The sequence below is a fragment of the Cygnus atratus genome, chromosome 5, assembly GCF_013377495.2.
Source record: "Cygnus atratus isolate AKBS03 ecotype Queensland, Australia chromosome 5, CAtr_DNAZoo_HiC_assembly, whole genome shotgun sequence".
Taxonomy (NCBI): domain Eukaryota; kingdom Metazoa; phylum Chordata; class Aves; order Anseriformes; family Anatidae; genus Cygnus; species Cygnus atratus.
Genome location: NC_066366.1, coordinates 56,515,191 through 56,537,424, shown reverse-complemented (window position 1 = coordinate 56,537,424; position 22,234 = coordinate 56,515,191). Strand labels below are relative to the sequence as shown.

Here is a 22,234-nt window from a genome sequence, read left to right as displayed (position 1 = left end):
TTAATCTTACAGACTCCATTCAGTGTGCAGTGAAGCCAGTTCTGACAGGGCTGCAACTATCTGCCAGCTGCAAAAACCAGACACACTCCCCCTGTTCTTGGTCTTGCATGGTGAAGGTGATTATCGGGGCATGAAGGGTACAGTCCCTGTCCTTGCCCTCGTGACAGGGTGCTGCAGTGGTGTGCTTTCTGAAGCACTCAGTGCTGAGCCAGGAACAGCTTTAAAAGGACAAGTGGGCTGCAGGGAAGAAACTTTTTAGGGGGAACTTCAGTTTATCACAGCAGGCAGCTGTAATTCCAGCTGGAGAAACCCCCGGCAGGAACTGGCTCTTCAGGACAGGAGGCACTTGACAGCACTGAGAAGTGCTTTCCCCAGAGAGGGACCTGAGGTTTCTCCCACAGGAAGCAGAGACCTACTGCATAATTCCTCCACGTATTCACAAAATTAGGCATCAGCAATTAAGACCACAAAATAAACTTTCTCTTCTGGTTATGTTTTGTAGGCAGGGGAAAAAATAAAGAAGCGGTGCTTTCTGGGGGAAGTTTGGGTAAGCTTTTCTGGAAGCAGAGAAAACTGCTGTGTGGAGATCTTAATGTGGCAAATAATGCTGATGAATTAGCTGGAATTCCACTGTTTAAATTCAGTGCCTTTGGAAGGTCTGACAAGCTTCACTTTACAGCTTACCATCTTAAATAAGAGCCAGAATTGAGACCAGGTCATTTACCTTCGCAGGCTCTCCGGATGGCTCCAGCTTTTGGCTGAATCATGTCCAGCACAACGGTGGTCTCCTCACAGATCAGCATACATTCAATCCGCAGCTGGTAACTAGGGATGGAGATTGATTAGAAGCTTAAAGGCACCACAGTCTTGGCCCATGCAGCAGCCCTCTTCCCACATCACCACTAAGTCTGGCGACCCCACAGCACTGCTGTCAACCACATCCACACCAAACCAGTGCCTGCAGAAGGTGGTGGAGGGCTGCCATTCTCCACTGGGGACCTGTCCTTGACCACATGGGGATGTAGTTTCTGCTGACACACTGAGATAGCAATGATCTCAGAGTGACCAGAGTGACCATGATCAAGACTGACCATGGTGTGAGATCTGGGTTGTCCCTTCTTGGCACTGTATTGGGCTTCCCAAATGCCTTTCAGTAAGCTACATGGCCTCCTTGGGCAGCTCTGACCCTGGGTCTGGTCCAAATTCTGCTGCTTCAGAGGGAGAAGAGGTGCTGATGCAGTGACAACCTTTCATCCAAGGTAAGGGGGAAGGGATGGCTAAGGTAGAAAGGGGGATCCATCAGCTATATTCACTAATATCTGTCTGTGAGACTCCTATACAGAAACTTCCCATAGATAAACCCAGAAAAATATTGGGCTGAAGTTCATGACGACCATCCTTACCTGGGAATCTGGAGGAGGAGAAGATAAAACTGATCTGCGTTTGCTAGCTTTGATTTCTCTTCTTTGAAGGCCTTCAGGTTTTCTATCTAATGAGAAATAAAGAATCAAAACTGTAGGACTCCACTGCACACTCAGCTCTGTGAATTATGAGTATCGCTTTTCCCTTCTGACCTCATGCTTTTCAGGCAGCAGCTTCAGCAACTGCTTCAGGACCTCAACATCAAACTTTGTCCGGTCCCCGTTCTGGACCATGGCAGCCACCTCTCCGTTGGAGCTGCAGGGAGGAGAAGCAGAGTCAGCAGTCACCCAAAGGTCCTTCTTCCACAATCACGCGCTACCGAGGCATGTACCTGTACAAGCAGTCTGTGCTTTCCCTAGTGAGGGCCACAGTAATCCAAAAAGAAAGGTACTTCCCAGTGATTTACTCAGAATTGGGACCTGGAAGATCCAGGTTCAAATCCTCACTATGCCCAAAATTTTGTTTCTGGCCCTAGTCAAATGACTCAAGACCAGAGGTCAATCCTGCAACTCAGACATTGGTTTCTGGGTATGTGACTACCTTAAAAAATTAATTTGTAATTTCTCTTAATTTTCTCTTCCTGCTTTGAGGAAGAGTTTGACCTCCAGAGGTGTCCCAAGGCCTATGTCACCATAAGAGTCTGTACCATAACTTTATCTGTAACAAGGAGACACAAATGTTGTTTCCAACTTACAGGAATGCTGTATGTAAAAACTCAACTAAACTCCCAAACCCAGTACTTTAAAGAGAGTATATGGCAAAGTGGGAAATGTTCAGATATTTTGGTAACATGGGCCACAAAAACACATTTGCTAAAATAGATTTCTTGAGGACCTTACAAATACTACACAAAACCTGCTCAAAGTTTTGTCAACTGTCATGAAAATTGGCCATATCTTACCATTTAAATTGCTTCAAAAATATGTTCAAATTGAGACTTTTCTTGGAGTCCAAAAATGTGATCTTCATTAAAGAAAAAGAAGATATCTCGTATTAGGTGAGCTGTCTGCAGTGATCTTTACTCGAAAGAATGAGTGACCCCCTCACCTCCTTCGGTTCTGCCTTCACCGGTGCGGCCGTTTTCTCCTTGGGGGTTGGCTGCGGAAAGCAAAACAGCTGCTCTATGCTTGTATAATTGGGCTCTATAGTTTCCTCGCTGCTGCTGCTGACTGAAGCCCACATTGAGTGACTTTCTGTAAAAAAAAAACAACACAAGGTATTCAGACTGGCTACAGAGACAGCTGAGAGCTTCGGGCTTTTGGGGCAATCCAAGTTGCTAGATGGGAAACTCCTCAGAAGGTGAATGAAACAAGAGAGACATATTTTTGGTTCTCTAATCATCTCCTTGCATTAATGCTGGCTATAGGCCTACTTGAATTAACCCCCACTGCACTTTCTTAAACGTCTTTTATTTTTTCCAAAAAATATCACCTGAACTTGGCCGTAGAAATCGTTACTGAAATAATCTCAACAATTAAATGCCCTTGTGATCAAAACCGTGCCTTATTTAGACTTCACCTATGCCAACTTCCATGCAGCAGATGGCTTGCTTGTCTAGGCCAAAACTGACCTCACCTGTCCTTGCTGCTTCTCACATTTCATGCTCCATTTTGGATCCACTAGGAGAGGGAAATGTGACCCAAAAATCAAGAAAGAAGTCAATATTTCTCATGTCTCTCCAACTGTTTCAATGTCCTTCTTGAACTGTGAACTGATCTTGACCTGCACTCTTACTTATGACTTTTATATACTCAGATCAGGGCCTGTTGAGAATTCAAGCCTAAGGCATGCCAAGGTGTATTAGAGGAATCTTCTCATCCTCCCCCCTTCTTTTAATTTCAAATGATTTTATTTATAAACAAGCTATTCAAAACTACTGATTTAGTTGGAATGGTTTTTATATATTAGTGGCTTCATCCTGATTTTATTTATTTAAGCTCTGAAGGTCAGATGCAATGGAAATCAGGAAAGTTCTGTATCTAAATAGAGTCAACCAGATCTGACAACCTCAGAAATAGTGGGTTTTCCCCTGGGTCACCCATAAAGCAGCAGCGACTCTATGCCAGAAGCACCCACCTCTCACCACGTTGGAGGGCAGCTTCTGCCAGTTCAGCTTCTTCATCCTCAACGTTGGCGTCTTCACCGTCTTGCGGGGAGGCCTGGCTGAGCCGAGAGGGCAGCCGAATTGGGAGGCCACGACAGCTTCTATGTGATCTCCTGCCATGCTGGGCAGGAGGGGTGGTGGCGGAGGGATGCCCCCCATGCTGGGCAGTGGTGGTGGAGGAGGAGGGATGCCCCCCATGCCGGGCAATGGGGGTGGAGGAGGGATGCCCCCCATGCCAGGCAATGGGGGCGGAGGAGGGATGCCCCCCATGCTGGGCAATGGGGGCGGAGGAGGGATGCCCCCCATACCAGGCAATGGTGGAGGAGGAGGTATGCCCCCCATGCCGGGCAGGGGTGGTGGAGGAGGAGGGATGCCCCCCATAGCAGGCAATGGGGGTGGTGGAGGGATGCCCTCCATGCCGGGCAATGGTGGTGGTGGTGGTGGTGGAGGGATACCCCCACAAACAGGCAATGGGGGTGGAGCGGGAGGGATGCCCCCTATGACAGGCAATGGAGGTGGAGGAGGAGGGATGCCCCCCATGCTGGACATTGGAGGAGGAGGGATGCCAGGGAGTGGAGGGGCTGGAGGCGTATTCATCATGGGGAATGTGGGGGGCACAGCTGCCATGCCAGAGGGCAGGGGTGGAGGTGGTGGGGGTGGAGGTGGAGGGGCAGGAGCAACGTTGGGTGGTAGGTTAGATGTCTGTGGTAAAGCGGAGCAAGCTGAGAGCTGGCAGGACGAGATCTTTTCTTCATTGGCAGGTGGTCCTGAGGGAGGTGCTGGTGCCTTGGAGGGGTTTGCTGATCCCACCAGGCTCTGAACTGCACTTGCACATGGTTCTAGTTCTACTTCGGTACGGATGCCTCTGTTCGCATTCCCAGAAAGACGGTTTTCAGCTCTCTTTTGCTTGTTTGGATGTTTCTTGATAGATAACAACCTCTCAATGACTTCTTCCACTGTGTTTCCTTGGACTAGAGAAATGGGTCAGGGTCAGAGAAGGGGATGGGGCCCAATGGGTTATTCATGATATTCAGCTCTCACAGTTAACAGACCTGGAGCTACAAAGCCCACTCCCTTGAGTCACATTACCCAATTGCACTTTTAACTTCCAGGCAATTTCCTTCCCATGGTTCTGGCCCATACACACCGCTTTGAACATGCCTGCCAGCAAGACTTGCCAGCATCAGTGTCAGGATGACAACAAAAACAGATTCCCACTGACTCCCACGACCCAAAACTTAATGCAACACCAGGACTTAACCATCAGCAAGATGATGGCTCCCAAGCCCACTGCTAAACATGGCCAGCTCTCGCTGGCATCTGCGTGGCTGGGGCTTCACATTATGACTTGACCCTATGCAGCAGGTGTAGTTTTGTCCCTGCTTCCTTTGCAGGGAAGGACTTTTGTGGGCACTGGGTGGGATGAGGGAAAAAAAGACTGACTACGAGGCTGTATGTACGTCTTTCTTACTGTCATTTGCAAGCAAAAGTGCTCTGTTCACTACTGCATCCAAGGACTCCCACAGCAGGAGGCTGGAGTGATGAGACGGCTCCAAGTGGAGCAAGCTCTGGAGAATGGACAGCAGCTGGATGGAGACTGGAGAGCGGCTCACCTGGAAGACAGGGCAGCTTTCCATCACAGCAAGGCTATGAACCAGGCTGGTTCCAAGCAAAGTCTGTTAACGCTGCCATTGCATGGCTGTGCAACCCACATGAGAGCCTACTTACTTTATTGAAGAGAGATGAAAAGACCTCATGGTGATCGTTCATGTTTATCCCATCACATATCTTTAATAATTCCTCATCATCTTCTATCTTGAACTCCTCAAATGTATCACACTGGATAAGCAGATCCTCCTCCTCTATGTCTCTGCAATATTACAGCATTCATTTTCACTGGAGAGCTCCTCACTGATTTTCAAATAATTATCTTTGCTTAAATGGCTTTTATCTCTTTGGCTCTCTCGCTCAGCCAGTTCACGCTGAAAAGTACCCAACTCTACCTTATTGATAAAGGATCAAATGCCACCAGTGTATCCTCTCTTGAACTGGATGTATCTCTTTCTCCAGACAACATGTGGAAATGAATAAGACTTTTCATGGCATAATCTGGCCCAGTGCATGGTTTGTATGGACTTCTCCTTGGAGCTTTAACAACAGTGTGGCATTTCCACCTTTTTGAAAGTGGGCTGCCACCTTCTTTATTTTTTAAAGTCAAGACAAACTGAAAATATTCCAGTGACACTTCTGTTGGAAAAACTTCCTTCTATGCTGCTCAAAACTTGATTTAAAAAAAAAACACAAAACACCCTAAATACAAGTTTTTCAGCACTCTTCAGAGACTCAGTGCAGGAGCTCTACTCTTGCTAGTTGGCAGTATCGACAGGTCTTCTCTTCCCTCACTTTTAAGGATTTGGATGGAGCAATTCCAGTTACACGGATAACTGCAACTCATAGAAGCATTCTAGGATTTATCCTGGGTGCTTCTGACAGAACATCATTTTAAAACTAAGAAACTGTGAAGACAGGTATTTCCAAATATACATTAGAAAAGTGTTTTAGCTGGATGCTCTGCGACAAACACCATCAGTGAGAGGGGTTTGAATATAGCAACTGCTCAGTGAGCCCACAGCATCACTTCAGGTTCAGTGTGAAACGCAGCCCTGAGCTGTGCTCCATCTGTACCCAGAGCCTCTGTCAATGCCACCTGGAACAGCAGTCCCCACAACACTGTGGTTGATGAAAGAGCTTTAATATTGGCCTAATGTCTCTGTTCCCATGTAATGGGTGCACACCAGTGTGGTCCACTCCACCCGGGTACGCTTCACAGTTAACATAGCTATGTTACTGTAAAGCTCATTTGTAAAAGAAAATTTAAGCAGTGATCCTTACCTTAGCTTGTCTAAAATATCCAACAGCTGAAGCCCTGGGAGAACAAAAAATACATATATATTAGCATTATGACCTACTTGGCACCGATCTATTATGAACTTTATATAACTTTATTCTCATAAGCACTTTCTGCAGTGATAAAAAGTGAAAATATCTTCAGATGGATCTGTCAAAGCAGGTAGGTTCATTTGACAAATGAAGAGGTCTGCAGCACACACGTCTGCAGCTGAGCGAGCCAGAGTTACAGAGGGACACAGGTACTTCTGGGACACAGTTCATCTCACTCTAAATCAAATGTCTAAAATAAGTCAGATGAACTGTGTGGTCCAATGTCCCTTTCTCTCCACATAGGGACATGGAGCTTAGGCTCACCAGCTCAGATGTGCACACTTTATGAGCTATGGGAAAACAGGAAAGTTAAATAAATCTGACTAAAGAAAGGTTGCTGAAGGGAAGAGAGAACAGACAGGCAAAAAAAAAAAAGTCTGGCTTTATTATTTGCAGTTTTCCTTCCCAGCCCTCTTTTATCACCTTATGGATCACCTGAAAATAAAGCCATAAAACTACCCTGTGCTTAGCAACTGATTTTTTTTTTTCTGGAAAAACTTGGTGCAACAAATATCCTTACCTATGAACTCATTTCGTATTTGTGTTCTTGTTCTTAGGTCTTCTTTCCCCAGTATGATGGCATTGATAGCACTGAGCAGTGTCACCATGTACGGCACATTATCCGTGTTGGAGAGCTCATTCATTATGACACTGAATCGATACTGCTGGTTCTTCACACTCTGTTAATAACACAAGCAACATTTCTGCTCAGACAGTTCAGAAATGTCTGTCTCTTTAATGTAGGCTCTCAAATAGAACTAGCATCTTAAAACCTCTCTCAACTTACACTGCTGAGTACAAGACAGGAAGATATAGGTAAAAGCAGCACTCCCATCACTGAGCAGGGTAAGGTCAGAGAAGGAAGTCTGTGAAACTCCTCCTGCATCCTATTATGCTTTTTGCTCACTGGACTTCTGGCCAGTGAAACTGATGGATGTGGCACTATCTAATTGCTAATCTGGTAGTGCTTTTTTCATGCTGAAAAAGAACTTTGTGTTGGAAGTCATCTGCCCAGAGAGAAGTCACAGAGAAGCCCTGTGGTCTTCTGGGGATCAGGCCAAAATTCCTCCAGATTTCACCTTATGAATCCCTGCCTCTCTTACCAAAATGATGCAAAATGACGTTCATTCCCAGCCCTTTTCTGCGGTACATGGATCTGCCTGCATGGGTCAGAGCAGAGCAGAGTACCTCCTGCTGCAGCTCAAGACTTGCCTTGTAATGGTCCAGGGCATCCAAAGCCAAAGTGTGGCCATCTGATGAGTAAATGCACAGTGCAGCCAGGAGCTCAAATACTTGCTTTTTCACCATGACATTAGTTGTGTCAAGTGCTGGAGGAAAAAAAAAAACACAAAACAAAAAAGGCTTTATAATAGCACACTAGTATTCTGAATCTCACTGTCTTCTGCTATGTGGCTTGTGGCCAGTGGTAGAAAAAAGACTGAAGGAACACAGCCAATAGATGGAAGATGGGAAGAAAAATATCCCAATTTACAGATGTCTGATCTCAATAGCAGTATGTAGTAGTAACCTCTAGCTGGAACAGTAAATGCTAGTTCAAGTACCCTATTGTCATTTCGGTGTTCCTTGTAGCTGTTCACTTCCTCCAAGTGCCAGTGGAAGTGCTAAAACAGCAGCCAAAATCTCAGCACTTGCAGTCACACATTTTATTTCCAATTTTCAGTTATGGGTGTTTTCTAGAACAGCAGATGAACCATTTTCCCCAATTAATGAGTCTTATCTTTAGTGCAGAAGCACTCAATCTGTATATCAAATAAACTAATTGTTCTCACTAGTCCTCTTATATTCCCCTTTCTTCCTTTACTCTCCCTCTGTGAGTCCTGGGAGCTGGGAGGGAGTGGATTGGATTATTTTATTTTCCTTTGTAGTGCACAAAGATGCTAGACTGCTGAAAAGCCCAGGGTGTCCCCCTGCCTTGCACAGTACAAAAATGCCAGTTCTGTATTTCACGTTGGTTAAGAAAATACAGGGCTGAGGGAAAGAAAGAGGACTTTAAAACTGTAGAGGGGAGCAAGCCAGCTTTCAGATTAAATGCATTTGGAAGAGCTATTAATAAAGGTTTCCAGACGCAGCTGTGATCTCAGCTCCGCGGAGCAGCACAGAAGTTATCTTCCCAGCCCCACCGTCATTAACTGCTCTACAAGCAAGTCCTAGGAGATGCCCCGATGATTTTCTGACCTAACGACGAGCCAAGTGAATGGCAGGAGAAAGCAAGTGGTGTTATCTGACACTTCCTAGAAGGAAAAGACTAAGCAGCACGGAGAATGGGCTCTCTGAGTCTAAACCATTCCACCCTCCCTCCTCTCTACAAGCTACAAGTCTCCAAGCCATTTTTATGTCTCTCCTATTCTTGGGCTTCACAAAGACTAAAATAGCAAATGTCTGCTGAGAAGCTGGGTTGCGGACTTCTCATGCCCATGTACAGCTAAGGCAGAGTTTATCCCCACCTTTTAATGCAGTATGAGGACATTGGTGTGGAAACGAGCCCAGCCAAATGACATTGATTGGCAATGGTAATGTCACTTCAGAGCAGTCTTATTTTAAAGAGGAAAATGATCTCTTTCACTCATCAGATGCAATCAACAACTGCCAAGAAGCCTGACGCAGGACAGGAGGACAAGCACCAGCAAAGCCCCCCTCCACACTGCGTGTGATGGGTGAAGCAGGAAGACATTTCCTCACCTTGGAAGAGTTTTCTGACATAGCCCTCATTGCTCACGATGTACTCAATGCCTTTGTGGGAGTTCATGACCGCTCGCACACAGTTAATGCAGGTGAGCTGAAGCAAGGCGTCGGAAATCCTGGCCACCCCTCTCCCAGACAGCCTGTCCAGGGCCTCCAGGAGGAGGTCCAGCCCACACAGCTCAAGGAACTGGACCATCCAAGCGTCGTCGCTGTTCTCCAGCCGCTTCTTCAGCCCAGAGTAGTTCACCACTGACGGCATTTGCAGGAGACGGATGCACAGCTCCGGCTCTGCATTTTCCAGGTTGGCCTCCGACTGGTCGGTCTCCTGGGGCCCGAGTTTCTCCTTCAGGGCAGCCCATTTCTTGTGGGCACCTTCCTTTTTGATTGACATCATGAACAGTTTGTCCTGAAAGGCAAAGAAAAGACAAAGTGAGAGGTTTATTTAGACTGCCCACCACTGTCTGGCAGCCCTGTTTTTTCTCCTTGGGCTCCGGACATTAAGCATAGCCACAGAAGGTCCCTGCTCCTTGACCAGCTCTCCAGCATGCCAGGCACACACTGGAACCAGTCCTCTGTTGAAGAAACTAAATATATCCCCTCAAAAACACACATTACATTCAGGCCCTGAAAACTCTGTAAAGAGACTCAGCACATCTAAGCCAGCAAATACAGCTTTAAAAGTAGCCAATTTACACCAGTCAATAGCTACTACCTATTTTCATGCAGTGAAAGGATAAGGTTGGAAGTGGCATTATCAGCTCTGAACTCCTTATGTCCATTAAACCACTTAAAAATCTCACTGCAGTGGAAAGACTGCAGTTTCTAAGTATTTGTAATGGGATGTAGAAGCCATTTTGAGCATATCCTGCTCATAACAGCATCCAATTACCTGTTATTTTTTGCTTTTGTTTCTTTTGAATGATGCAGAGGTTAATTTTATAGCACTCACTTAATCTCTTCCTGTCTGCTGTAATAGCACATATGTTTGCAAAATGTGGTGCTTGTGTGTGATAATGTGCGAGCCCAACAGGTTGCACACAGAGGGACTGCAGCAGGAGGCTATTAAAACAGCAGTGTATCTTTTAGGAGATATGGCACAGCTTTTCAAGGTCCATCTCCTGCGGTCTGTCTCAGCCACGCCGTTAGCAGCAAGGAGGGTGAGGAGCTGATTCAGCACAGAGAACTACCAAAGCCAAGCCAAATGAACCCTTGATGCCCAACTTTATGTTTGAGGCAGGATCTTCATTTTTCAGATATGCAGTGATTTTAGTTAGTTATACAATGAGTGCAATCGTTTTAAGGATCAATTGCTCCCAGAGAGGACCCACAGAGAGAGGACAAACCTGGGGCTAGCCTCTGTGTCCTGAAGCCAGCCATCTACACTACCTCCTCCCTTTGCCATGTCATCAGCATCTCTGCTGATGGGCTGCTGAGCCTGCACGGAGATCAAAATAACCTGGTGGCTGTTTGGCCCCTCAAACCCAGCACCTGGTGGATTGAAAGGATGATAGGAAAATCTTGCCTTCCATCACCAACTCCAGCACAAGGGTTTCTAGCCCTCCTGCCAAACAGTTTGCTTACTAATTTGCCGTAGGCATTGAGGGCATGATATTAAGGGCCTAAACCTGCCTTTGGGATGGATACCAAGCGTGGTGGGATGGGATATTCAAGGTATCTCAAACAGTTCCCCCAGGGCAAGGTGATGGGTGGGACTTTTTGGCAGGGGCACTCAAATCACAGCATTAAAAGCTGTGTTGAGTAAGGGTCAGAGGGGTGATAGTTAGCTGTGTATGGTCACAGAAAATCCTAACAAACTTCTAGAGAGCTCTGGAGAAACCCTTTTGCAGAGGGGAAAGAAGTCCTTGGCCAAGTGCCCAGCTGGTGATGGTCATGATCGAAAAACGTGAAGTTGCAAATATACCCTCTGAGAACACACTGTACAGCTAAGAAGTAATAAAAAGGGCCATAAAACAAAAATAAACAAACAAAAACCTTCCTGACGAAGTATAGGCTAGAGTTTCTAAGATTTGTCATCAGTGCCTGCAACTCAGAACCTACTCTTGGCAAAAGTCTCACTGGAGCTAGTCACCCCCAGCTGCTCCTCTGTACCCGAGCTCAGGAATTTGGGCTGGGCACAATGCACAGACCAGAAATCCTCCCTGCCCAGAGGGAGGGAAGCAAAAGTGTCCAGCCCCATGGTCACAGACCGGGCTTTGCGGCAGCATCCCACACCCCTGGCCACAGCAGAGTTATGGTCCCATGCTGCAGAGGTGCTCCTAAGGAGCTGTGGTCAAACCCTGCCCTGTGTTTTGCATTGAGCCCAGGGGTCTTCTACCAGTGTCTGCTGGCCAAGGCTGGACCTGAGGAGCATCCGCACGGGGTGCAGCACAGCTCATCCTGGCCACAACCCTCCTTCAGAGGGTTCCCCCAAATCCCAGATCCCTTGGCCTCCTGCTGACACAGGTAACTGGAAGTCCTGGAGGTTTTTATTCCTGTGCAGGGAATTAGCACAAAACCAAACTCTGACACCAGCCCACGCTCTTGGCACCATCACCGCCCTGATGCACTGGCTGGGACCTGTCCCTCCTCCTGGCTCTCCTGGAGCCCAGGCCCTTTGCTCTCCCTGAAGTGGAAGTGAGCACCAAGCACAGAAGCCGGTTTCACAGCTGCCCTAAACCCCATGGGGGCACAGAAGAGCCCCCTGAAGCCCCCCGTGGGGGCACAGAGGAGCCCCATGCTCCTGCCTGGTGCTGCTGAACCAAGGGGCTGAAGGAGTGGCTGCTGACTGCAAGCTCCCTCTCTCTTTTGGTCACTTCTTGTTACACTCAGTAAATCACCTTTTTATTTGCATATGACTAAACCTTTCTTATCAAACCAGATAACGTAGCGGGCTGGCTTTTTTCTTCTGGTTGGACAAATACATCTTTATGTATAGTATCAGTTAAAGGAAGTCAGAGAGATTATAATAGGATTATTGACCTTAAGCTTAGCTGATTTTTTAAAATTAATCTAAACCACTGCAATAGGAGACAGGAAATACCGACAGAGCATCCTGTTTACCAGTGGATTTGTTCTCAATTATCCTTTCCTCCCCACCTACTCCATACAGATGTGAAAAGATGAGAAACAAACCCAGGCAGGTAAATGTCGAAACAGTAATGGCTTGTGTTGGTATGCACTAAGCTGAACAAATTTGGTTGATTAAATATGCTCTCCCACAGAGAGTGCACTCTTTTTTGTGGGGAAGAAAAAAAGAAAAGACTGCTCACGTATGTAACCACAAAAAGTGAATAAAATAAATAGGAGCTGTACTATATAAATGGAAAGGAAATAAATATGGAGACCGCAGCACAACTCTGCAGATGGTGTGATAAATCTGTTTACAAACAGAGATATGAGTGATATATTATGAATGCAGCATCTTTCCTTGTTTTCCACGAAGCACAGTGTTGTGACGCCGCTCAGCTACATCCTTAAAGGGCTGCTGGTTTCACCTTTTATCTCTGACCACAGGAGCTTATTAGCAGGTAGGTGATCACAGCAGAGTGAGCCAGATAAGAGATTAAAATGGAGAGCATCTATTTGGCTGTGTCAGGGAGGCAATTTAGATTGTGCTGGCTGAGGAAAGGAAAGCCCCCTAACAAAAGAGACAAGGGCTAGACCTGAATACAATGAATACACCTTGCCTCCTGCCTATAGAAGGGCACGAGGAACTTTTTGTTCTCCTGCCGAGGCTGCAGGGGAGGATGCAGTGGTGGAAGCGATGCGCCCAGCCTGCGTCTGACAGTGCTTGCAGCACCCAAGCCCTCCCCAGCTACATCCTGAGCACAGGTGCTGGGTGCTGCTCCCTCGGACACGTCCTGATGCTGAACCTGTGCTTCCTGCAGCGGGGACACCCACTGTTCACAACAGCCACTGGGATACATGCAACACCCTGCTGATCTTGCTCCTCATCCTCCGAGGATGGTTAGGCCTGGTGGGGAATGGCACCTGGAGAAATAGGACTGCAAAAATACTCCCAAGCAGCCAAATTTAAAGAGACTCCTTTGTGAAACATAAGGACATGAGAAACGCTCGTCCTCTTTCACCCGGGCACAGCAGCATTGTGGTTCATGGTGCTGTCTGGATCATTGGGTTTGCAAAGCTGCAATGCTCTCTGCAGCCATCCAACCCAGACTTTTCAACTTTCCTCCTCCTTTCTTTTTTGAATCAGATGCTTCCCTGCAGCATCATGTGCCCCTCTTTCCTCGGAGTAAAAGCAGCTCTTAGGGAGATGACATCTGTAGGGGATAAATCAGGGCACGTCAATACTTTCTCCATCCTTTGAAGTTGCGGAGCACAGAGCTGCACAGCACAGCTTTCTGTCTCAATTATTACATGCCTCCAGGGTGACGTGGATCACAGCAAGGACCTGGGAGACGTGAAAAGGGGAATTTCTTTGGGCAGCTCTGTATAACTGGATGAAAAAGAAAGGGACAAAAATTACGGTCAAAGCCACCGATTTTTTGGCAGCAGATCCAGTGCCCATGCTGCTGGACAGAGGGACACAAGGAGGGTCAGCAGCTGCCTGCTGCTTTTCGAGGAGGGTTGAGCCACCCCGACCCCATGTACTGCTTCGTTGCCTTGCAGCCCTTCACTTCTCTCAATGAGGCTGCTGCTGCAAACCCTCGGCCCCTAAGAAAAGCTCTTTTAGGGCTGCTCAGCCCCTCCCTCCCTTCTGTGCCTGTTTCTGGCACTGGAAAGGCTGATCTGCTTGGCTGCCTGCTAATGATAGGTTTTGCTTCTGGGTACTTCCAGTTTTCACTCTGCTGCTGGGAATGTGCAGAGCCTTTGTATTTTGCAACATGTCAGACTGCTCAGTCACTAAAAAGAAACAACATCCTGGGCTTTGCGCTTTCCAAAAACACTTCAGAAAACCTGAAGGGTTCGTTCCTCCTCTCCTCTTGCTTTCATTTCTACTGTTGTGTTTTCCTGTGCAGTGTCTGAACAGCTCGATACACTCAGACTAATGAGATCACCCTCCCACACACCCAAACTGGGGGACAACTCCATTTTAGACACCAATCTGACCCTTGTGTGAGTCCACTGCTGTCGGTAGGAACCGAGGGAGCTCATGTTAAGCATTCTGGTGGGAAACTGAGACAGAGGCAAGGTTTGCCCAATACAGCACAGCAAAGCTCAGTGAGACCCAGGCTGGACACTCCAACCACCCACTGCTGTTTATGGCAAGAAAAAAACAGAGCAGCCTCAGCTGCCTTCAGATCTATGCATTCTTTATCCACAGCTGTATCAGAGGCAAGAAAGAGTGATTTATGATAAAAATAATGAAAAGGGTTTGGAATAAGTAGCCAGTCCTGCTCTGCCCTACTGAAGAAGTTAACGGGCAGGAGTGGGGCCAGCCACACACCAGCTGGAGGTGGCACCACAATTGCAGTGGCTTTTTCCATCAGCAAACACCCAGAGATGGATTTCAGAGAATAGACAAAAAGGACTGGGTCCATACTGGTATAAGTGTGTATGTTTTATGCCAGCATAGCTTATTCTTGCACACAGAAAGAGCGTGTTGTACTCATTCATTCTCACCCACCAACATTAGGATGCTGTGTGTCAGTGCAGCCTCTCTCTCCTGGGCAAATATAAGGTATGATATCGTGTGATATCTCGTAGAGGTGGTAAACCTGTCCATTCAGAATGTTTTGGCAGTGGTGGGGTTAAACAAGGATTAAGTACACTGGTAAAAATAATCACCTGTGCCTTTTTCCTCCCCAGTAAACAAACAAATAAATAAATCATTAGGCTGCTGCAGGAACCACATACAAATCAAGCTAAAGTGAGATGCTCAAGGATGTTTATATTAGGATCTTCAGTGTGATCTAAAGCCTTATTTATATTTAAAGGTTGTTCTAGCTTAGCTTTAAATGGGTTTAAAAACACTTAGTTACAACAGTAACACTGCGTGAAGACACTTGATAAAGGATTTTCCCTAACCTGTTAATCCAGGTTTAAATGAAATTGGTGCATAAGTCAGACCCTCACATCAGAAATGACCGCTGCCACCGAGGAAACATGGCCAGAAGCAACATGCGAGTCTCCCCTATCAGCCAAACCGATTTAAAAAGATTTCCATGGCAGATGTGAGCCCTGCAGTATCCTCGCATGGTACCACAGGCCCTTGGAGGAGCCGCAGATTTAAGGTCAGAGGGCTGCCACGTGTTAGCCAGCACTCATCCCACACACAGAAGATGTCAGCTCCCACCTGTGCTGGGTAAAAACCACAGCACGGTACCGCCACTAACTAATGGGGCTGCAAATCCTGTATCCTGGTCTTATGGGGCTTCCTCACAGCATCCTGACTGTGGTCCAGGTCCCACAGAAACCCTAACAGGATGTACCGCAGGTCTGCGGCCGCCTGCTCCAGCACACGCACTCTGGCAGGGGCAGCACCTCCACGCACCCCCGCAGCCGCGGTGCCAGCATCGTTTGGCATTTTCGGATGCAATTTATGAGGATGATTTGTGGGGGGTCACGTGAGAAACAGAAACTGTTACCCAGCAACATGGAAAGCGCGGTAGTAACTTTCTAAGATTCTCACAGTTCCCTCGCAGTGGGAAGCTGTCACGCAAACAGATACTACAAGAGCCAAAAAGCTTCTTTTATTGCCTTTTTTTTTTTTTCCTAAACACCTCCACAGGAAGCCAAGAGGACAGAAAAAAATGAATCCCTACCTTGGAGCTGAAGCCAAATTATTCTCCCGTCTCCCTCGCACAGAAGAATCCTCTCCAAATAGCCGTGCGAGCGCTCACTTCCCAATCCAGCTCATTTTCTCCTTCTCTGCCAAGCAGCCCTCAGTCAATAAAGTCCAAATCCCTGAACGAGTCACTGTCTGCAAATCTTATGCTACAAGAAGTTCAACAGGATGTCAGCGTTTAATAATACGCAAACACCAGTCTTCTGAACGGTGCAAGCAAATAATTTTTCTGTAACCACCAGGGAAGGCATTTGCATGTCATTTGTCACCCGCTTCATTCACCCTGTGCTGGCCACTGCTAGGGCAGTACGTATGGGAAGGTGGGAGGCTCATGCATCTATCTGTCAGTGGCCGCAGTCCCCGGGCTCTTAACAAAGCAGCCCTGATGTGGGGTGACTCAGAGCAGGGAAATGATCTGGCGACAAAGGAAACGGAGCAAAAAAAAGGACAAAAAGGGCAAGAAAACTAAAAAAGAGGAAGAAAGTTGGCTAGGGTGGGATGGAGAGTGTGGGGGCGGCACCTTGCCTCAGCCCTACTGGTTTTTTTGGCTTCAAGTTCTTGTAGCACCGGCGCTTTAAACTGCAAGGTTTCTAAGCTGTTTGAAATGCTGGCAGGGCTAGGATTGCTTAAAACAAGGGTGATGTCCCAGACAGGGCTGCACGCTTATATCAGCAGCTCAGAGAGGGGCACCACAGCAAACAAGGGGTCCCCATGGCAGGGGTGTGATTTCGGGAATCCTGTGCACCCCTGGGTCCCCCTGCACCTCATCCCAGCCTGTTTTTTAGGGGCCAAGAAGGCCGTGAGGATTTTAAAAGCTCCTTTTAACAGAAAACATCTTTCTGCTTTTCTGGTTGGGTTTTCACAGGGAGACTAGCTTGTGCACCACGGCTGTGAAATGGCTCCATTCGTCCTCTCGGGAGGTGCTAACTCAAAGTCAGCTATTATCGAATTGTGAATATTTCAACACGGCCCATGTTGGCAGAGGCCTCCTACCTGGCTTGTGACAGCCGTTAGACCTCAAATGCTGTTTTTTCTTGCTCCACAAGGCCTCCAACCTGAATAAATCACAAGCTGGAGCCTGCAGTAAGAAGTTTGCTGCCTTAATGGGGAAACTCAACACTTGAGTACAGCAGCACTGTTCCACCAGTTCTGGCTGCACCAGAAATACACTGATCTGCTTGTCCTTTGGCCCAAATTCAGCTAGCTTTTAAGAGAAGGATTTAACCCTGTGCTTTCTAACTAAGGCAGTTCTATAATGATAGAATCATAAAATCATTTAGGTTGCAACAGACCTCTGAGTTCACCTGGTCCAACCGTTAACCTAGCACTGCCAAGCCCACCATCAAACCATGTCACTAAGCACCAATCTACACATTTTCTGAAGACCTACAGGGACGGTGACTCAACCATTTCCCTGGGCAGCTTGTTCCAATACTTCACAACCCTTTCAGTGAAGAAATTTCTACTAATATCCAAACCAAACCTCCCATGGTGCAACTTAAGGCCATTTCCCCTTGTCTTATCACTTGGTGCTTGGGAGAAGAGGCCAACCCCCAGCTCCCCACAGCTTCCTTTCAGGTAGTTGCAGAGAGCAATGAGGTCTCCCCTGAGCCTCCTCTTCTCCAGACTAAACACCCCCAGTTCCCTCAGCTGCTCCTCACAGGACTTGTGGTCCAGGCCCTTCACCAGTTTCGTAGCCCTTCTCTGTGTACGCTCCAGGGCCTCCATGTCCTTGTAGAGAGGGGTATGAGTTTCACCATAACAATTCAGTGCTGAGGGAAATGACCACACAGTTCTCCATCCTGCTGTAGAAAGCACTACGATCTGAGGTAAACTTTCATTTATGGTGGATTTTACATCAGCAAACGAATTTCACTTTGCTGTGCACTCCTGAAGTGTAATGCCCAAGGCCTCAGAAGATCAGTTGCTGACCTGGTTCTTGGAGCATGTTTGGGGAGAAATAAGAGAATCAAGAGAAAAAAAATGCTACAAAGAAAGGATTGTTGATGTTGCAAATTCCAGTTCTGGCAACAAGTGGAAGGAATTTAAAGGGCTATCAGCTCTCATCAGGTTTTATCTGAACCCAAGATCTGTGAGATACGCCAGAAATGTTTGTGTTCTTGGAAAGGCTGCATCATCCCACATTTAAAAAAAAAATAAAGAAAGAAAAAAAAAAGAGCAGAAGCAGTGAAATCAGACTAAAAAGCATAAAAACAGCTCCAGGGCTGCAATGTCTCTCTGCAGGCCTCCCAGCACATGAACAGATGAGAAAAATGAGCAGGTTTGGATGGTGGCTTCTGCTTCCAGGTTATGCATCACAAGGAGATGAGGGCATCTTCAAGGGCTCCTCTGCTTGCACAATGGGTCCATGAATCCCAGGAATCCAATTAAATAGAAATTAAAATAACCCATTTGCTCCTTAGAAGTTGATTATTCCTCGTTATAGCAACCGGTGTCTTCTCACTGCTCCATGCTCATGCGACAAACCAGTTCCTGTGCCAGCAGCTTTTCTCAGAAGTTGTTTCAAGGATTTTTGGAAGCTGGATGCACAGCTCATTTCTGGAGGTCTGTTGCGATGGTTCCTTTTAGGTGATCCCGGCTGGAGCTTATAATCCACTAGGAAATCACTAACTGCCCACACAGTCAGCAGTCACGGTGCAATATTCACCTCCACTGCTCGTTGGGTACTGCAGCCCCTGTGGAGCGGGTGAAGGCAGGTGAGTGAGCATGTGATTATGGGGTCTCCAGAGAAAAGCTAGGGTGCCAGGTTAAATTATCCGGACTTCTTCAACAGTCCTTCATTCATCTGAGAACAGAACTGTGGGTTAAGCAACCAGAGCGATTGACGTCAAAGCACTGAAAGTGCATGTAAGGGGGTCTGGCCATGTGAGGACATACAAATTTATGAGGAGAGCCCAATCTTCCCCCTGCCCACAGGGAAAGGAAGTGTCTGTCCTATGCACAATGCCCCTGTGCCATGGGGCAGGCAGGAAGGTCCAGAAGACCTGTGGGGAGCAGATGGGGTGGGAGAGTGATGCTCTTCCCTGGTAAATCCAGTGCTTTTCTCCCTCCTTTGGGAGCAAGGACATCTCGGCACCCCCAGCAAATCATGGGGAGCTGCAAAGCTGACTGCTGGCTCTTCTGCTTGTTTAACTTCTCTCATCAGAGACTGGGAGGAGATTTACCTATAGAAGTTTCTGACACTCCCCAGCCCTCTTGTCACAGACCTCTGACTGCCTTTCTGCTATATATATTCACTGAAGTTGATGCTAGGGGAGAGAAAAAAAAAAGGCCTTTTGAAGTAGTCTCTATCTGATGGATGCTTTGGATAATGAAAATAAAAGACGCTGCTCCTGCCAGCACTTGCATATTTCCTGGAACATTGTATTTAATGGGAGTAGATCTGCTTTAAACATCTAAAGCATTAAACCCACAGCTCTTTTGGTAGGAAGTTTCTATAACAAAAAACATCCTGTTTTGGGGAGGGTGCTTCCAGCTAGGGAAGCACCATGAACAGCTAGGAACTCTCTGCTTTCACTGGACCGGAGATGACAACATTTTCTGGAAAAAAAACCGAAACTTAAAAATCCCCCCCCACCAAAAAGCCCTGCATCAGCAGTTCTGCCCAGAGCAAAGGGTACAACCTCACGCATGGCTCTCTAATGGACGTATGTGCTCTCACTGGCTCTCTATTCAGTTTATTTATCTTGCATACCTGCATTACACAGTGCCAGGAGGTGTACTCGCATGAGGAAGAAGGTCTTCAGGCAGGGAATAGCTCTTCCATAAGAGCTGGTATAAAGCAAGAAGCTCACAGAGGAAAGGGTTAGATGCAGAAGGCTGCACGTACTGCTAAGCCAAAAAGCCACGGCAAGGTTTGAGGACAGCCCTGACAAAGAAAGCTACAGGGACAGCAGAAGGGTTCTTAAGGAGGCAGCATTTTTCCATCTGCTCCCCAAACAGGCTGCAAACCCAACTCCCTCCTATCAAGATTAGCTTTTCCATTGCAACTGCTGATGAACCATTACCGAGCAAAGAGCCTGAGAGCAAACATCCTGAACGCTGTTGTTCAGATAAGGCTGGTGGTAGCCAGGATTCCTGATGGCACAGGCAAAGCGCTTATCGCACACATTAGGAAGATCGGACCCAGATACTTGGCTGGGAGCTGGTATGACTCTGAATGTTACTAAGAGCAACCAGAGAACAGGCTTGATTGTTAATTCAAAAAGTTAAGCGTCTGAGGCATTTAAAATAAATTCTTGCAGAGAACAGAGGACTGGCTTAGCAGTATTTCAAAACTAATCCACTCCAAAGATGCCTTCAGACTATTTTCTTCACTGCTTGGTGAAAAAGTTCGATGTCCTTCTTTTATAATGCAGTAATCCCAGCACACTGAGTGGCTTAACCCTTTGCTTTGCTACAGCATTGGCTGAGGAACTAATGCTGTCACTCCTAAAAACTCTTAGTCTAATTCTAACCCACAGTCTTATAATTAACGTGAAGGGATTTTAATATGCTCCAACCACCTGGAGGTTTACAATGAGATATCCTCATGCTGGGGACAAAATGGCCCCACCATGTATTTTAACATAATAACATAACCAGTCTTAACATAAATGCAGGATATCTTGTGTTAACATTTTCATATCTTTCAGTTTTTCTCATGCAATAACTTGAAACACTTCAGAAACAAGTGTTGATATTTTTTTTCTTTGCAAAGAAATCAGTGGTTCAGTCACACCCTTGAGTTTGCATAGTCCAAGGAGCTGCACTGCTTCACATCAGCTGAGAACGGGGCTGTCACTGACTTTCAAGAGAAAAATCACTGTATTTATCTTGTAACTAAATATAAAACTAATATTGGGATATCATTTTATATGTGATTCATCTCTACGCATATGGCTCACTCCAGCACTTGCTTACAAGTATTATCAGAACAGGGGTTTGGGAATCATAGGCTTGTAAAACAGTTCAGCTTTGTGATAGTCCTTTCTCCGACCTTTCTCCCAGCTAAACAGAGGCCACATTTAGGGCCTGGTATTGGTTGTTTAGGTTCAGTGCGTTTCCAGTAATGGAAATTATAAAAAAAAAAAAAAAAAAAAAAAAAAAAAAAGAATTTATCCCCAGGCTTCTGAAAGATGCCTCAGGACTGGATAAACACAAAATAACTCACGAATATTGGACAGCTTGTTCTGAAATTTGGAACTACTGTGCATAAACAGCACACAGAGCCAAGCAGGCTGGGAAGCAGCTGGCAGAGGAAGCAGCCCAGCAGCTCAGCCAGGCTTCGGGTGCAGGCTACTCGGGGAGCTGAGTGCCACATCGCCGTGATGTAAAACAGAGGGGAAACAAGTCATTAAAACACAGCAGGGAATAGAAATATTTGCTCCCCAGCTCACCTTCGTGGCAGGTTCAACTTTGCACTGTTTGTCACAAAAGTCAAGAACGAGACATACTCACGAACACTTTATAAGTTGCAGAGCCCGCTTCTGGGTAAATTCTGCAACCCCCATTTGCTTTTCCCATGCAAACTTTTTTGCTCGGGCTAGGCATATGTTTGCTTTTCTGCAACGTGCACGTGGCTGAAAGTTTAAAAGTTAAGCTGACCAACTCTAAAGGATTTCTTTTTTTTTTTAATAGCAGAAGTGATTAATCTCCTTCAGGGAATGAACCAGCCCTTCCTGAACCAGAGGCGCACAAAGGAGATCGCAGCCACCTCCCGGGGCGGGAGGAAGGGTTACACACTCCGGCACTGCAGCGGCGGCAGGACTCACAGCTGTGCTGGGCAAAGGGGGCAAAACCCCAGAGTGACCCCATCCCGTGCATGGCAGCTGCTGCTGCCCCTCATCACGAGCTCTTTCACAGCGAGGACCATCCTTTTACTTGGGTGAAACACTTTGAGCTGGGCCAGGCGGTGGGAAAGCAGCTGATCCACCATGGCTTGGTTTCTGGGAGGGATGCGGGAGGAAAACTGTCATTCCCAAAAAGCAGCGACCTCATGCTGTGGGGACTTCTGTTTCCACCCAGGGCTTCCATCAGAAGATAACGCTAACGCTTCGCTCGCTGCTTGCAGCAAACGCGGCGCGATGACTTAACGGAAAAGCAGGATGATGAGACGCAGACAGTTGCCAGATAGAAGAAACCAGCACAGCAGAAGCAGCACAGAGATAGCTGCCTTATTAAAAATAATGCGATTTAACTGACATTGTGGAGGGTAACAGCTATTCCATAGCTGCGTCACCACAAACAGACCTAGT

The 22,234-nt window shown here is 46.9% G+C and overlaps 1 protein-coding gene across 15 annotated transcripts in view; it reads right to left on the bottom strand.

Moving 5' to 3' along the window:
• The window catches only part of LOC118250265 (inverted formin-2-like), a 41,732-nt gene that overhangs the window by 14,957 nt on the left and 4,541 nt on the right, over positions 1–22,234 (bottom strand). For 12 of the 15 annotated variants that reach the window (XM_050710985.1, XM_050710978.1, XM_050710982.1 and 9 more), the window contains 12 exons: positions 9,227–9,635; positions 7,739–7,854; positions 7,047–7,206; positions 6,419–6,452; positions 5,255–5,396; positions 4,998–5,139; positions 3,499–4,497; positions 2,470–2,615; positions 2,324–2,385; positions 1,575–1,677; positions 1,404–1,489; positions 725–825 (listed from right to left, as the gene is read on the bottom strand). In XM_050710985.1, the coding sequence (XP_050566942.1) occupies positions 725–825; positions 1,404–1,489; positions 1,575–1,677; positions 2,324–2,385; positions 2,470–2,615; positions 3,499–4,497; positions 4,998–5,139; positions 5,255–5,396; positions 6,419–6,452; positions 7,047–7,206; positions 7,739–7,854; positions 9,227–9,623 (2,488 nt within the window). In that variant the 5' untranslated portion in view covers positions 9,624–9,635. Of the gene's footprint in view, positions 1–724; positions 826–1,403; positions 1,490–1,574; positions 1,678–2,323; positions 2,386–2,469; positions 2,616–3,498; positions 4,498–4,997; positions 5,140–5,254; positions 5,397–6,414; positions 6,453–7,046; positions 7,207–7,738; positions 7,855–9,226; positions 9,636–15,954; positions 16,127–22,234 lie in introns of those variants that run through there. The other 3 variants (XM_050710989.1, XM_050710990.1, XM_035551234.2) reach the window with 2 other exon arrangements.